The sequence below is a fragment of the Rhinopithecus bieti genome, unplaced genomic scaffold (assembly GCF_001698545.2).
Source record: "Rhinopithecus bieti isolate Rb0 unplaced genomic scaffold, ASM169854v2 scaffold_13704, whole genome shotgun sequence".
Taxonomy (NCBI): Eukaryota; Metazoa; Chordata; class Mammalia; order Primates; family Cercopithecidae; genus Rhinopithecus; species Rhinopithecus bieti.
Window position 1 is genome coordinate 23,457 of NW_016808231.1, and position 12,375 is coordinate 35,831.

Below are 12,375 nucleotides of genomic sequence, written 5' to 3' on the forward strand. Positions count from 1 at the left end.
GGCTGCTTAAGGAGGTACGTTACACTAGTAGCCATGAAGTTGACTTTAGGCTGTACGCTTGTCAGGACAAACTTAAAGGGTTGGATGTGATAGTGCCAGCCTCCCAGTAACAGTGTTCTCTGCTTTCCTGTAGAGTGGATCAATCTCAGAGATGGGCCCATCACCATATCTGACTCCTCAGATGAGGAAGGGATTCCAATGCTGGTCACCCCAGCTCCTCAGCAGCATGAAGAAGAGGACCTGGATGATGATGTCATCCTGACAGAAGTGAGTTTTCTTTAAACTTACATTGAGACATTATTGCAAATTGGTGATCTGAGTTTTCAGCCACTCTTGTGGGCCTTGTTGTAGAACAGCTAAGAGCACCTCTTCTACTCGTTCTGAGAACAGCCTCTTTTCCATTCTACCTCATGTCCCCTTAGATTTAGAAGCTGTATGTTTCAGTCTGCTTCTGGATTGAGTATCTGCACCGTCGTTCCATCTGACTATTAATGCACCACATTGCACTGTTGTCATTGCTACAACATTATAGTGTATCTTACTTTTGGATTGGCCTTATTCTCTCCATATTATCCCACATTTTTCAGAATCATCCTGCATAGTCTTGCACTTAAATTTTTATATGGAGTTTACAATCAACTTTTTAAGTTCCAAAATATAAATAGATATATATGTAATCAGTTTGCCTAATCCAAAACAAATCTTCCTGTTATATTTATAGAGCAATTTTTATGATCCTGCTCTTTCTAACCAAGAACAAATTTTGCCTTTTCATGTAGTCAAGACTTTTTATATTCCTCAGCCAGAAAGCATTTTGAATTTTGCTTAATATAGATCTTAAATATTTTTTGTTTTTCTTGATTATTTTATATTTTCTGTTCCTTTTGTGAATGACATCTTTTCTTTCATTGTACTTTTATTTTTTTGAGACGGAGTTTCGCTCTTTTGCCCAGACTGGAGTGCAGTGGTGTGATCTCGGCTCACTGCAACATCCACTTTCTGATTTCAAGCGATTCTCCTGCCTCAGCCTCCTGAGTAGCTAGGATTATAGGTGCCTGCCACCACGCCTGGCTAATTTTTGTATTTTTAGTAGAGACGAGTTTAACCATTTTGGCCAGGCTGATCTCGAACTCCCGACTTCGTGATCCGCTCTCCCCCCCCTTCCCCTGGCCTCCCAAAGTGCTGGGATTATAGGCATGAGCCACCGCGCCCAGCCCTTTCATTGTACTTTTAAACTGTGTTTTTTAAACTACAAGTCTGTTGCTTTTTTTTTTTTAGTTTAAAGATCCCAATTGGCTTTATTGTGGTTCTAGAACCAATCAACACTTCCTTCCATAAAATTCAGTAGGTGTTCTGAGCTTCGCAGAAGTGGTTGGCTTTATAGACAGAGAAGGGCTAAAAAGAGCAGAAGCAAAGTCCTTTCAAAGTTACTTTTCTTGTCAGACTGGGACAAGGAGACAGAAAAGAGAAAAATAACTGATTAGTTAACATCAGGCTGCTTCAGGCCACCTTTCCCGTATAAGGATTAAAGCAGAGGGAAATTCATTATGATACCCATTGGAGATTTAAACTGCCCTGTTTAAGAAATTGGTTGTTCACTCTTTCTCTCGATTTCTAGGAAGGTCAAGTGAACTTCCCAGGTTTGAGTTTGGTAACATGAAACTTACATGGATGATTCTGTTTTGAGTTTTAGTCTGGTCTTTTGGGGTCTAGTGCAGACACTTAGTCCAAAACAGTGGCCTCCTATAATTTTTATTTAACAATTCCTCATTTTTTGTTAGGCTTTCACCCAGGGCCTGACCAAACCTTAAGGCATCATTGCCACTGTCAGTTACCATCATTTTGGGTTTCTGGTCCCAGCCAGAGAAGTTCAAAACCAGCCTGGCTAACATGGTGAAACCCCGTCTCTACTAAAAATACAAAAATTAGCTATGCATGGTGGTGAGCTCCTATAATCCCAGCTACTCGGAATTTAGCTTTCCTAATTAGTTTCTTAATCAGTTACTGACTTCAGGGCTGCCAAAGACTAACCAGAGCTTCCCTGGGGTGGAGTTTCAGCATTAAAGTGAGGTGGAATTTGGCTTTTTCCTTCAAAAGGTGAACTGTAGGGCACAAAGACAGTTTGTGTGCAGCCTCTATAAGCTGGCAGAAACTGGTTTAAGATCTATATGTAGTCATTTATCAGAAAACGATGTTTGTAAGGCCAGTCCTCTGTCCCAATAAGAGTTGTAGTGGGTTTCTGGGTTGTAAATCGGAGTTACGGAGGGGTCTGATATTTGCCTGATACACCCTATTGGTAGGGAGCTTAGCAACAGTTTGGTTTTTCTTGGAGCATAGGAATTTAGGGAGTTGCCATGCCAGTCACCGTGAACCCTGACCTCTTAGGTAACTTTTGTTTCCTTAACCTTAAAGGTCAGTCCAGACACAGTGGCTCAAAACCTGTAATCCCAGTGCTTTGAGAGGCCTAGCAGGAGGATCACTTGAGCCCAGGAATTCAAGGCTGTAGTGAGCTGTGATTGTGCCACTGTACTTCAGCCTGGGACCCTGTATCTACTTTTTTTTTTTTTTGAGATGGAGTCTCCCTCTGTTGCCCAGGCTAGGGTGCAGTACTGCAATCTTGACACACTGCAACATCCACTTACTGGGTTCAGTGATTCTCGTGCCTCAGCCTCCAGAGTAACTAGGATTACAGGTGTGTGCCACCACGCATGGCCTGTGTCTGCCTTTGTCTCTAATTTTCAAAAAACAGACAAAATCTTAGGATCTGTCTTAGTTTGTAAAGGGGCATCTATTTTGCTTTCAGATAACACCATAGAGCTGAAACATTTTGGGAATGGCTTTCTAAAGATTACGTCTGATATTTCAGGCTTTGCCTGGCCCATAAGTAGACTGGATGGTACTTGTCAGGTCCTGAATATCATCCTCAGGAAAATAACATTCTGCTTCTGCTGCTTTTATCCGTTTTTACTCCCTCTCCTTCCCCTGGTCCCACCAATTTATGTTAGCTGGTAAAAGTCAGGTATCCTAGGGTCATATGTTATAATTAAGACACTGATTTCTTTAAAAAATGTTTGAAAGTCTTCCCCAGGTTTAGGACATTTTTAAACTGTGGCCTGTTTTTATCCATAGCATGTAAGTCAGGAATTACGTGCTATATTTTCAGGTTGTTCTGTTTTATAAGGAAACAGTTGAACTGTTTTTTTCAGAGAAGGGCAACTCAAAGTTAGTAGACTGTGAATATTCAGGAGTAGATGCAGTATTCAGGTAAAATGAGAGCAGTGGGAGTTACATTAGTTTATCTGTCTTTGGTATGGGAGGTAATTTTGCATTTCTAGTTTTTCATGAGCTTTTAGCAGTGAATCTTTCAAAAAAGCTATTTTAGAATCCTGTTGTCTCTTTGAGGCCTCTGAATGTCAGTAAGAATCTCGTTCTTTCCGTGTAATTTGGAGGCCTAGGATTCAAGTGAATTTCTTGGATGAACACTCTTTTTCATCTGGAACATTCCACATCATGGTCATCATAATTCTGAATTATTTTTGGTAAAGTTTTGCCACTTTCGTAACTATTTGTAGCTTCTAGAGCCCGAAGTTTTATACATGAAAAGGCAGGACTACCAGAAGGCAGAGTACTCCAATTTTTAGAAATTAGGGATGCTGTTTTTATGTTGGACCTTGTATATCTCAGGACCGGGATGGCTTTGGCTCCAAGATGTCCAACGTAGCCAATAACTTTCCAGTTTCTGTCTGACACAGTCAGACACCTGAGTCCTCCCTCACCTAAGCCTGCAAGAAAAGGAATCCACATACCCACAGATTCCAAAAGCCTGAGTTTATACCCTCCCTGCACTCAACACAGCTGGGATTGGTTAGCTTTAAACTGCCCCCCTGTATGCTAGCAGCAAATGGAGTTGGCACCCACATTTCTTTCTGGCCATAATCTTGGGGGCTTGACTCAAGCCATAAAGACCTCTGCAAAGAGGGAGCAAAAAATACAGTTCTTGCCAGTGCTTTGTGAGCCCTCACATTCCCAAAAGTCATGTGCCCCGCCATAGCCCAGATTAACCCTAGGTACTGCAAAGTCAAATGCTCTCTCACAGTGCAGCCTAACCTTGATACCCTCAAAGTCAAAGAGATCAGGTGCTAAAAAGACAGCAGAGCTCAGACCTGAGAAGGACTTCCAACTCTTGCAGCTCTGTGAGGAAAACATTACTCCCCAGAAAAGGGAGTTAGCCGTTTTCCTGTGTTCCTTGAGTTACCTCAAGATCATCAACAGTCTCTGTCCCTTTGGGTTGCTAGACCTGTCAAAGGACAAAATTACAACAAATACAGTGTAAGGATCTCAGTTGTCTTTATTGTGACTCTAGCATCAGGCGATGTTTCATTCCAAAGTGGAGAGTAAGTGTTCTTGTTACTTTTTTTTTTAAGAGAGTCTCGCTTTATCACCCAGGCTGGAGTGCAGTGGCCCAATCTCGGCTCACTGCAACCTCCCGAGTTTAAGCGATTCTCCTATCTTAGCCTCCCGAGTAGCTGAGATTACAGGTGTGTGCCACCATGCCTGACTGATTTTTGTGTTCTTAGTAGAGATGGGGTTTCACCATGTTCGTCAGGCTGGTCTCTTAGCTCCTGACCTCAAGTTATCTGCCTGCCTCAGCCTCCCAAAGTGCTGAGATTACAGGCGTGAGCCACCATGCCCAACCCTTGTTGTTTTTTGTATTAATTTTATACTCAATCACCTTACCATTATTGTCTACAGTGATCTTTCAGTTGACTCTTAATTTCCTGAAAACTTGCATCTGATCTTTCCAATTTTTATACTTCTTTCACTTGTCTAATGATATTATGGTACTTCCTCAAAAATTTTAATAGTTTTGATAGAGAAGAACAAGAATGGCCGCAGACATACATGAGAATACTTTTAATGTTTCTTCATTAATGGTGCCTTTTGCTTGAGATACCATTTTTTAAGTTATGTTAAGGAACTAGTTATTTACTTTGGCTTAAAAAAATTTTTTTAAAGTGAATGTAGGATTCTGTTACATTTGATTTCAGCATCTTACAGAGATTGTCATGTGGTTTTTCTTTCTTGACCTCTTGGTAAGTTATTGTCTTTGAAAAGACTCCCCTTGGTTGTGGCATTGTAATGTAGTCGTAATGTGCTGCTGGGGATTCCTTTTGCTAATATTAGTGTTTTCTCTGTAGATCTCATAAGTGGAGATTGGCCTATAGGTTTGTGTGTACGTATGATATCCTTGACAGATTTTTTTTTATATATAAACATGATTCTGACTTCATAAAAAGTTTAGAAGTTTTCTTTTCTTTTCTTTTCTTTTCTCTTTTGGAGATGGGAGTTTTGCTGTCGCCCAGGCTGGAGTGCAATGGCGTGATCTTGGCTCACAGCAACTTCTGCCTCCCAGGTTCAAGCAATTCTGCTGCCTCAGCCTCCCAAGTAACTGGGATTACGGGCATGCACAACCACTCCCAGCTAATTTTGTGTTTTTAGTAGAAATGGGGTTTCACCATGTTGGTCAGGCTGGTCTCAAACTTCTGACCTCAGGTGATCCACCTGCCTCACCTCCCAGAGTGCTGGGATTATAGGCATGAGCCAGCTGTGCCTGTCCCAAAGTTTTCTTTTTTCTTTTTTTTGAGACAGAGTCTCACACTATTTCCTGGGCTGGAGTGCAGTGGCATAATCTCGGCTCACTGCAACCTCCGCCTCCTGGGTTCAGGCGATTCTCCTGCCTCAGCCTCCTGAGTAGCTGAGATTACAGCTGGCTTATTTTTTGTCTTTTTTAGCAGAGATGGGGTTCCACTATGTTGGCCAGGCTGGTCTTGAACTCCTGACCCTGTGATCCACCCACGTCGGCCTGCCAAAGTGCTGGGATTATAGGCATGAGCCACTGCACCTGGCCCAGTTGTTTTCTTTATTTCTTTGAGGGTTGTTTTTTGTTTGTTTGTTTGTTAGAGTCTTCAGAACTAGTGTATTCTTTGAGGTTTTGAATATATTCTATAGAATTAAACAAAACAGACGGCTGTTCTACTTCCTCTTCATCTGTGACTCTCCTTACGTTTTATCCCTTTTTTAGTTCAAATGGTTGTTTGAACTAACCATTATGTGTCCCCCTCCTTCCCTTCCCTCCCTTGTTTTCCTTTCTCCTCCTCTACCAAAGAAACAGCTTCTTCTTGTCTACAACTCCAGTTACATGTTTTGAAGACCTTTTTGTTCTTGACGTGGTCTCTTACGTAATTGTCCATTTTGTCTATGCCTTACTATGGCTATTCTGACCTGGCTTTTAATGCACTAATTTCTCTCTTTAACTATATTTACTTAAAATACTATATATTCATCCAACCTTAGTTATTGTAATTTTCCATTCTGGAATTTGCGTTTGATTCTTCTACTTCTTGACTGCAGTTCTCAATCTAGTCTTTGATTTCCCTAAAGATGCTGTTATTTTAGAATTCATGTTGATAACTTCACTGTGTGAAATCCCTGTATATTTGTTTCTGTTGTCTGTTACTTCTCTTTTGATTTTCTATTGCTGCATTAAGTTCTTGTATGCCTAGTTATTTTTGATTGAGTGTAAGTCATTGCATGCGAAAATTTTGGGATTCTGTATGATGTTATGTTTCTCTATAGAGGACCTTAATTGGTTTCTTGAAGAAGAGTAAGAACACCAGCACCTCACATTCAGGGAGTTAAAGTCTCCACACTGGGAATCAGTCCCTGGGAGGTCCAGGGTATTTCCAGCTTGCCCCTTTACTTCAGTGGCATAGTCTTCAGGGACCCACCCTAAAGCCTGAGATGAACCATCTCCTTTCTTCTAGGGACTTCCCAGAGGAACTGTTGTTACCAGTTTAGCATGTATCCTTCCAGGTCTTTTCTTTGAATTTGTATGTATCGATGTGTATATACATGTGTGTACATACACATACTTTTAGAAATGATTTTGTTTGTGTCTTATTGACGTATTTTAAGTAAATGGAATCATTCTGTGTATGATTTTTGCAGCTTGCTTTTCTTCACTTAATGGCATTTCTTAGTGAAACTTCCCATTTCAGTGCAGATTGAGCTACCTCTTTTTTGGTAGGGGTCAGTTGTAGAGTATTTTGTAGCACAAATAAGTAATAGTTTATTTAACTGTTCACTCAGGGACAAACTTCAGAATGTCTCTAGGGTTTTTTCTGTTTATGCTGAATATTCTTGTATATGCCTTTTTTAGATAGATATGGGTTTATAGAACATTATGAAAAAATGGTGACAGATACACATTTTTTATTTATATTTATGTATTTGTGTATTTATTTATTTATTTGAGACGGAGTCTTGCTCTGTCTCCAGGCTGGAGTGCTGTGGCACCATCTCGGCTCACTACAACCTCTGACTCCCTGGTTCAAGCAGTTCTGCTACGTCAGCCTCCCGAGTAGCTGGGATTACAGGCGCGCGCCACTGCGCCCAGCTGATGTTTGTATTTTTAGTAGAGATGGGATTTCACCATGTTGGCCAGGATGGTCTTTATCTCCTGACCTTGTGATCCACCCACCTCAGCCTCCCTAAATGCTGGGATTACAGGTGTGAGCCATCGCACCTGGGCTACGTTTTTTATTTTAATAAATAGTGCCAAATTTATCTCCTAAATTCACCAACAGTAAATGATAGTATAAGAGTTTTCACACATGGCCAAGCACGGTGCCCCATGCCTGTAATCCCAGCACTTTGGGAGGCTAAGGTGGGCCAATCATCCGAGATCAGGAGTTCAAGACCAGCCTGGCCGTGGCGAAACCCTGTCTCTACCAAAAATACAAAGATTAGCTGGGTTTGGAGGTGTGCGCCTATAATCCCAGCTACTCGGGAGATTGAGGCAGGAGAATCGCTTGAACCTGGGAGGCGGAAGTTGGAGTGAGCTGAGATCACGCCATTGCACTCCAACCTGGGTGACAGAGCGAGATTGTCTCAAAAAAAAAAAAAGAATTTTCACCATCCTCACCAATGCTTGCTATTATCTAATTTAAAAGTTTGCCAGTTTTACAGGGAAAAAAATACTATCTTGGTTTAATTTTTCATTTTGCTGGTTGCTAATGAGATTTAGATTGTTTTTATATGTTTTTTGAACATTTCTTATTCTTCTGATGTGTTAGCATTCTTTCATGGTTTTCTCTGCTGTGGAGTTATTTTTGTTTTAGTGGTCTCAGATTAAATTATAATTCAGGGCCGGGTTCAGTGGCTCATGCCTGTAATCCCAGCACTTTGGGAGGCTGAGGGAGGCAGATCACTTGAGGCCAGGAGTTTGACACCAGCGTGGCCAACATGGCGAAACCCCATCTCTACTAAAAATACAAAAATTCGCTGGACATGGTGGCACATGCTTGTAATCCCAGCCACTCGGGAGATTAAGGCACAAGAGTTGCTTGAGCCTGGGAGGCAGAGGTTGCAGTGAGCTGAGATCGCACCGTTGCACTCCAGCCTGGGTAACAGGAAAACTCTGTCTGAAAAGTAAAAATAAATTATAATTCAAACTCTATCTCAGGCTTTAATCTATGAATGACTACTTTGATTCTTACAGATACTACATAGTGTAATCAAATTTCAATGTTAAGATAAATATAAAAATAGGTATTGTTAAGGGGAAGGGTGTTTTTGTTTCTTTCCTATCCTATCTCGGAAGCTCAGTATAAGTACATAAGGAGGGATAGGCATAGGAAAGAAATTGAATTATTAAAATTTCATTTTTTCTTAGACAAATAAACCTCAGAGATCACGACCCAATCTCATCAAACCAGCTGCCCAGTGGCAAGATCTGAAAAGGTTGGGAGAAGAAAGCCCTAAAAAGTCTAGAGCAGCATTTGAATCAGATAAGAGCAGCTATTTTTCAGTGTGTAACAACCCATTGTTTGATTCTGGGGCACAGGATGATTCTGAGGATGACTACGGTGAATTTCTGGATCTTGGGCCTCCTGGAATCTCTGAATTCACTAAGCCAAGTGGCCAAATAGAAAAAGAACCCAAGCCTGGACCGAGTCGTAACGAAGCAGCAAATGACATTGTCAACCCCAGATCAGAGCAGAAAGTCATCATCTTGGAAGAAGGTAGCCTTCTTTACACTGAAAGCGATCCTTTGGAAACTCAGAACCAGTCATCCGAAGACTCAGAGACAGAGCTGTTATCAAATTCAGGAGAGTCAGCTGCTCTAGCAGATGATCAGGCCATCGAAGAAGACTGCTGGTTAGATCATCCTTACTTCCAGTCTCTGAAGCAACAGCCCCGTGAAATAACAAACCAAGTTGTTCCTCAGGAACGGCAGCCTGAAGCAGAACTGGGCCGCTTGTTGTTTCAGCATGAATTCCCGGGGCCAGCTTTTCCAAGGCCAGAACCCCAACAAGGTGGGATTTCAGGCCCCTCTTCTCCTCAGCCTGCCCATCCTCTAGGAGAGTTTGAAGACCAGCAGTTAGCAATTGATGATGAAGAGCCAGGTCCAGCCTTTCCAATGCAAGAATCTGAAGAGCCCAATTTGGAAAACATTTGGGGGCAAGAAGCTGCAGAGGTAGATCAAGAACTTGTTGAACTATTAGTGAAAGAAACGGTAAGTTTTATCAAGTAAATGCAGACACTACATATACTGAGTTTCTTTCTTTCTTTTTTTTTTATTGCAAAAAAAAGTTGCATGTATGGACTTTATTTTTCTAAGAAGTGTATATCTAGATATACAGAAAAGAGACACTCTGAAGACGTGAAAATGGAATCGGGGTTCCTTTACTATACTTAACCCTTCAGGAAGCTCTCTGGGATTCTAACTGCATATCATGGTGGCCTGGTGCTGTCATACCTGCAGTTCCTCATTTTTTTCAAATTCCTTGAATTCACTCCAAATGGAAACCCTTAAAGCAGGTTTATTGAATTACCTAGACCTATGCTGTCCAATATGGCACTTACTAACTCCTTGTGGCAGTTTACATTTAAATGTCTTACAGTTAAATAAAATTTTCCCGTGGCACCAGTCACATCTTAGCCTTAGTAGCCACGTGAGGCTAACAGCTTACCTCATCATCAAGCATAGAGGACAATGTTTCTATCATCCTACAAAGCTCTATTAGTGGTGATATTAAGAGTAATACAAGGGCCAGGCGCGGTGACTCACGCCTGTAATCCCAGCACTTTGGGAGGCCAAGGCGGGTGGATTACGAGGTCAGGAGATCAAGACCTTCCCGACCAACATGATGAAACCCTGTCTCAACTGAAAAAACAAAAAATTAGCCTGGTGTGGTGGCGTGCGCCTGTAGTCCCAGCAACCTCCGCCTCCTGGGTTCAAGCGATTCTCCTGCCTCAGCCTCCTGAGTAGCTGGGATTACAGGTGCATACCACCATGCCTGGCTAATTTTTGTTTTTTTTTTTTAGTAGAGACGGGATTTCACCATGTTGGCCAGGCTGGTTTCGAACTCCTGACCTCAGGTGATCCGCCTGCCTCGACCTCCCAAAGTGCTTCGATTGTAGGCATGAGCCACTGCGCCCAGCCACCCAGGTGTTTTTATCTAGCCACGAGGTTGTGAGTTGCTTGAGGGCTGGCATGAGATTGTAACTTACTTGTGTTTCGATTCCCTTTGTCTAGACAGAGATGCTCAATATTTGTTGAAACAATGAAGAATGGATCTGTAAAATGGGGACAGAGAACCAGATCTCTCAAGACCTTTCTAGACCTAATCTTCTATGTAGACAGATGAATCTGAGAACTAGTGTTGACTTTGAAGACACACACAGACCTGCTTCACAGCCCTTTTCTAGTCTTAATCATTTTATTACACTTTTGCCATCCGTCTTGTATTGGCATTTGAAACCATTCTAGTGAATGAAATGTAAATTATGTTCTTACTTGTTTCTAGGAAGCAAGATTTCCAGATGTAGCAAATGGGTTTGTTGAGGAAGTAATTCATTTGAAGAATTATTATGATCTGAATGTGTAAGTATAATATCATGCTTTTTTTGTGGTAGTGGTGCTGGTAAAATATATATAATATAAAATTTACCATTTTAATCATTTTTAAATATACAATTTGGTGGTGGTAAGTAATTTAACGTTATTATGCAACTATCACTACCAACCATCTCCAGAACTCTTTCTTCTTCTCAAACTGAAACACTGTCCCCATTAAACACTCACTCCCCATCCCCCTCCCAAGCCAATGGCACCCACCATCCTACTTTTTTTCTATATGGATTTGACTGCTATCAGGGCCTCATGTATTTATTCTTTTCTGACTGGCTTATTTCACTTGGCATGTCTTTTTTAATGACCTTGTTCATTCTGACAGTGATATACAGACTGTTTTCTGGATTTTATGGAATACTGCATGGTTACAGAATTATGATGCTGAGTTGTTTCTGAGGTTGATACTACCTGTGTTTTAGTCAAGATGTTAAGACATTTTCCTCCCTACAATTGTAACAAAGTGTTCTGCAACCACTCTGGAGAAATACATAGAAGCATTTCTTAATTTTCATTATGAAAAGGATAAATATGGGCCAGACACATGGCTCACACCTTTAGTCCTGGCACTTTGGGAGGCTGAGGCAAGAGGATTACCTGAGTCCAGGAATTCAAGGCTGCAGTGAGCTATGTTATGCTTCTACACTCCAGCCTGGGAGACAGAGTGAGACCTTGTCTCTGTTTAAAAAAAATTTTTTTGTAAGTCTTAAATATGCTTTTTAAAAATATAAGTTTTCCTGAAGAATATAAAATGAAAATATATTCTTTCCCCTCCTTCTGATCTGCAGAAGTGAAATAGTCGTAATTTGTGTTGTTGTTGTTGTTGTTGTTGTTGTTGTTGTTGATTGAATCTTGTTCTGTTGCCCAGGCTGGAGTGCAGTAGTGTGATCTTGGCTCACTGCGATCTCCACTTCCCAGGTTTAAGCAGTTCTCCTGTCTCAGTCTCCTGAGTAGCTGGCATTACAGGCGTGCTCCACCGCACCCAGCTAATTTTTGTATTTTTAGTAGAGACAGGGTTTCACCGTGTTGGTTAGGCTAGTTTTGAACCCCTGACCTCGTGATCCGCTTACCTTGGCCTCCCAAAGTGCTAGGATTACAGACGTGAGCCACTGTGCCCAGCCTGGTGGTAAACTTAAACAAAATAGACAGTTCACTAAACACCTTTCCTCAAAGTTCCTATCTTATACTGTAGTTCTCAGTCAGGGGTGCAGGTGGATTTCTTCCCTGCCGAGGCTGAGAAGGAAGGACCCCTTTCCAGGTACTTAACTCAATGTAGGTACTGTTTTCTAATTTGTACAATGACACTGTTGGAGCCAGTAGTGGCCTTGTCAGATCCCACCTCTGTACAGAGGCAACCACTGTCATCAGATTTTTGTTTGTTTATTTATTTATTTTTGAGA

At 41.4% G+C, this 12,375-nt stretch overlaps 1 protein-coding gene across 2 annotated transcripts in view; it reads left to right on the forward strand.

The window, feature by feature from the left end:
• LOC108538322 (E3 ubiquitin-protein ligase RNF216-like) overlaps nucleotides 1-10,967 on the forward strand; it is a 15,861-nt gene extending 4,894 nt beyond the window's left edge. The window contains exons 2-4 of one of the 2 annotated variants that reach the window (XM_017886368.1): nucleotides 134-267; nucleotides 8,735-9,577; nucleotides 10,872-10,967. In XM_017886368.1, coding sequence (XP_017741857.1) covers nucleotides 134-267; nucleotides 8,735-9,577; nucleotides 10,872-10,952 — 1,058 coding nt within the window. In that variant the 3' untranslated portion in view covers nucleotides 10,953-10,967. The remainder of the gene's footprint in view (nucleotides 1-133; nucleotides 268-8,734; nucleotides 9,578-10,871) is intronic. The other variant, XM_017886369.1, reaches the window with a different exon arrangement.
• Nucleotides 10,968-12,375: the final 1,408 nt, after the last annotated feature.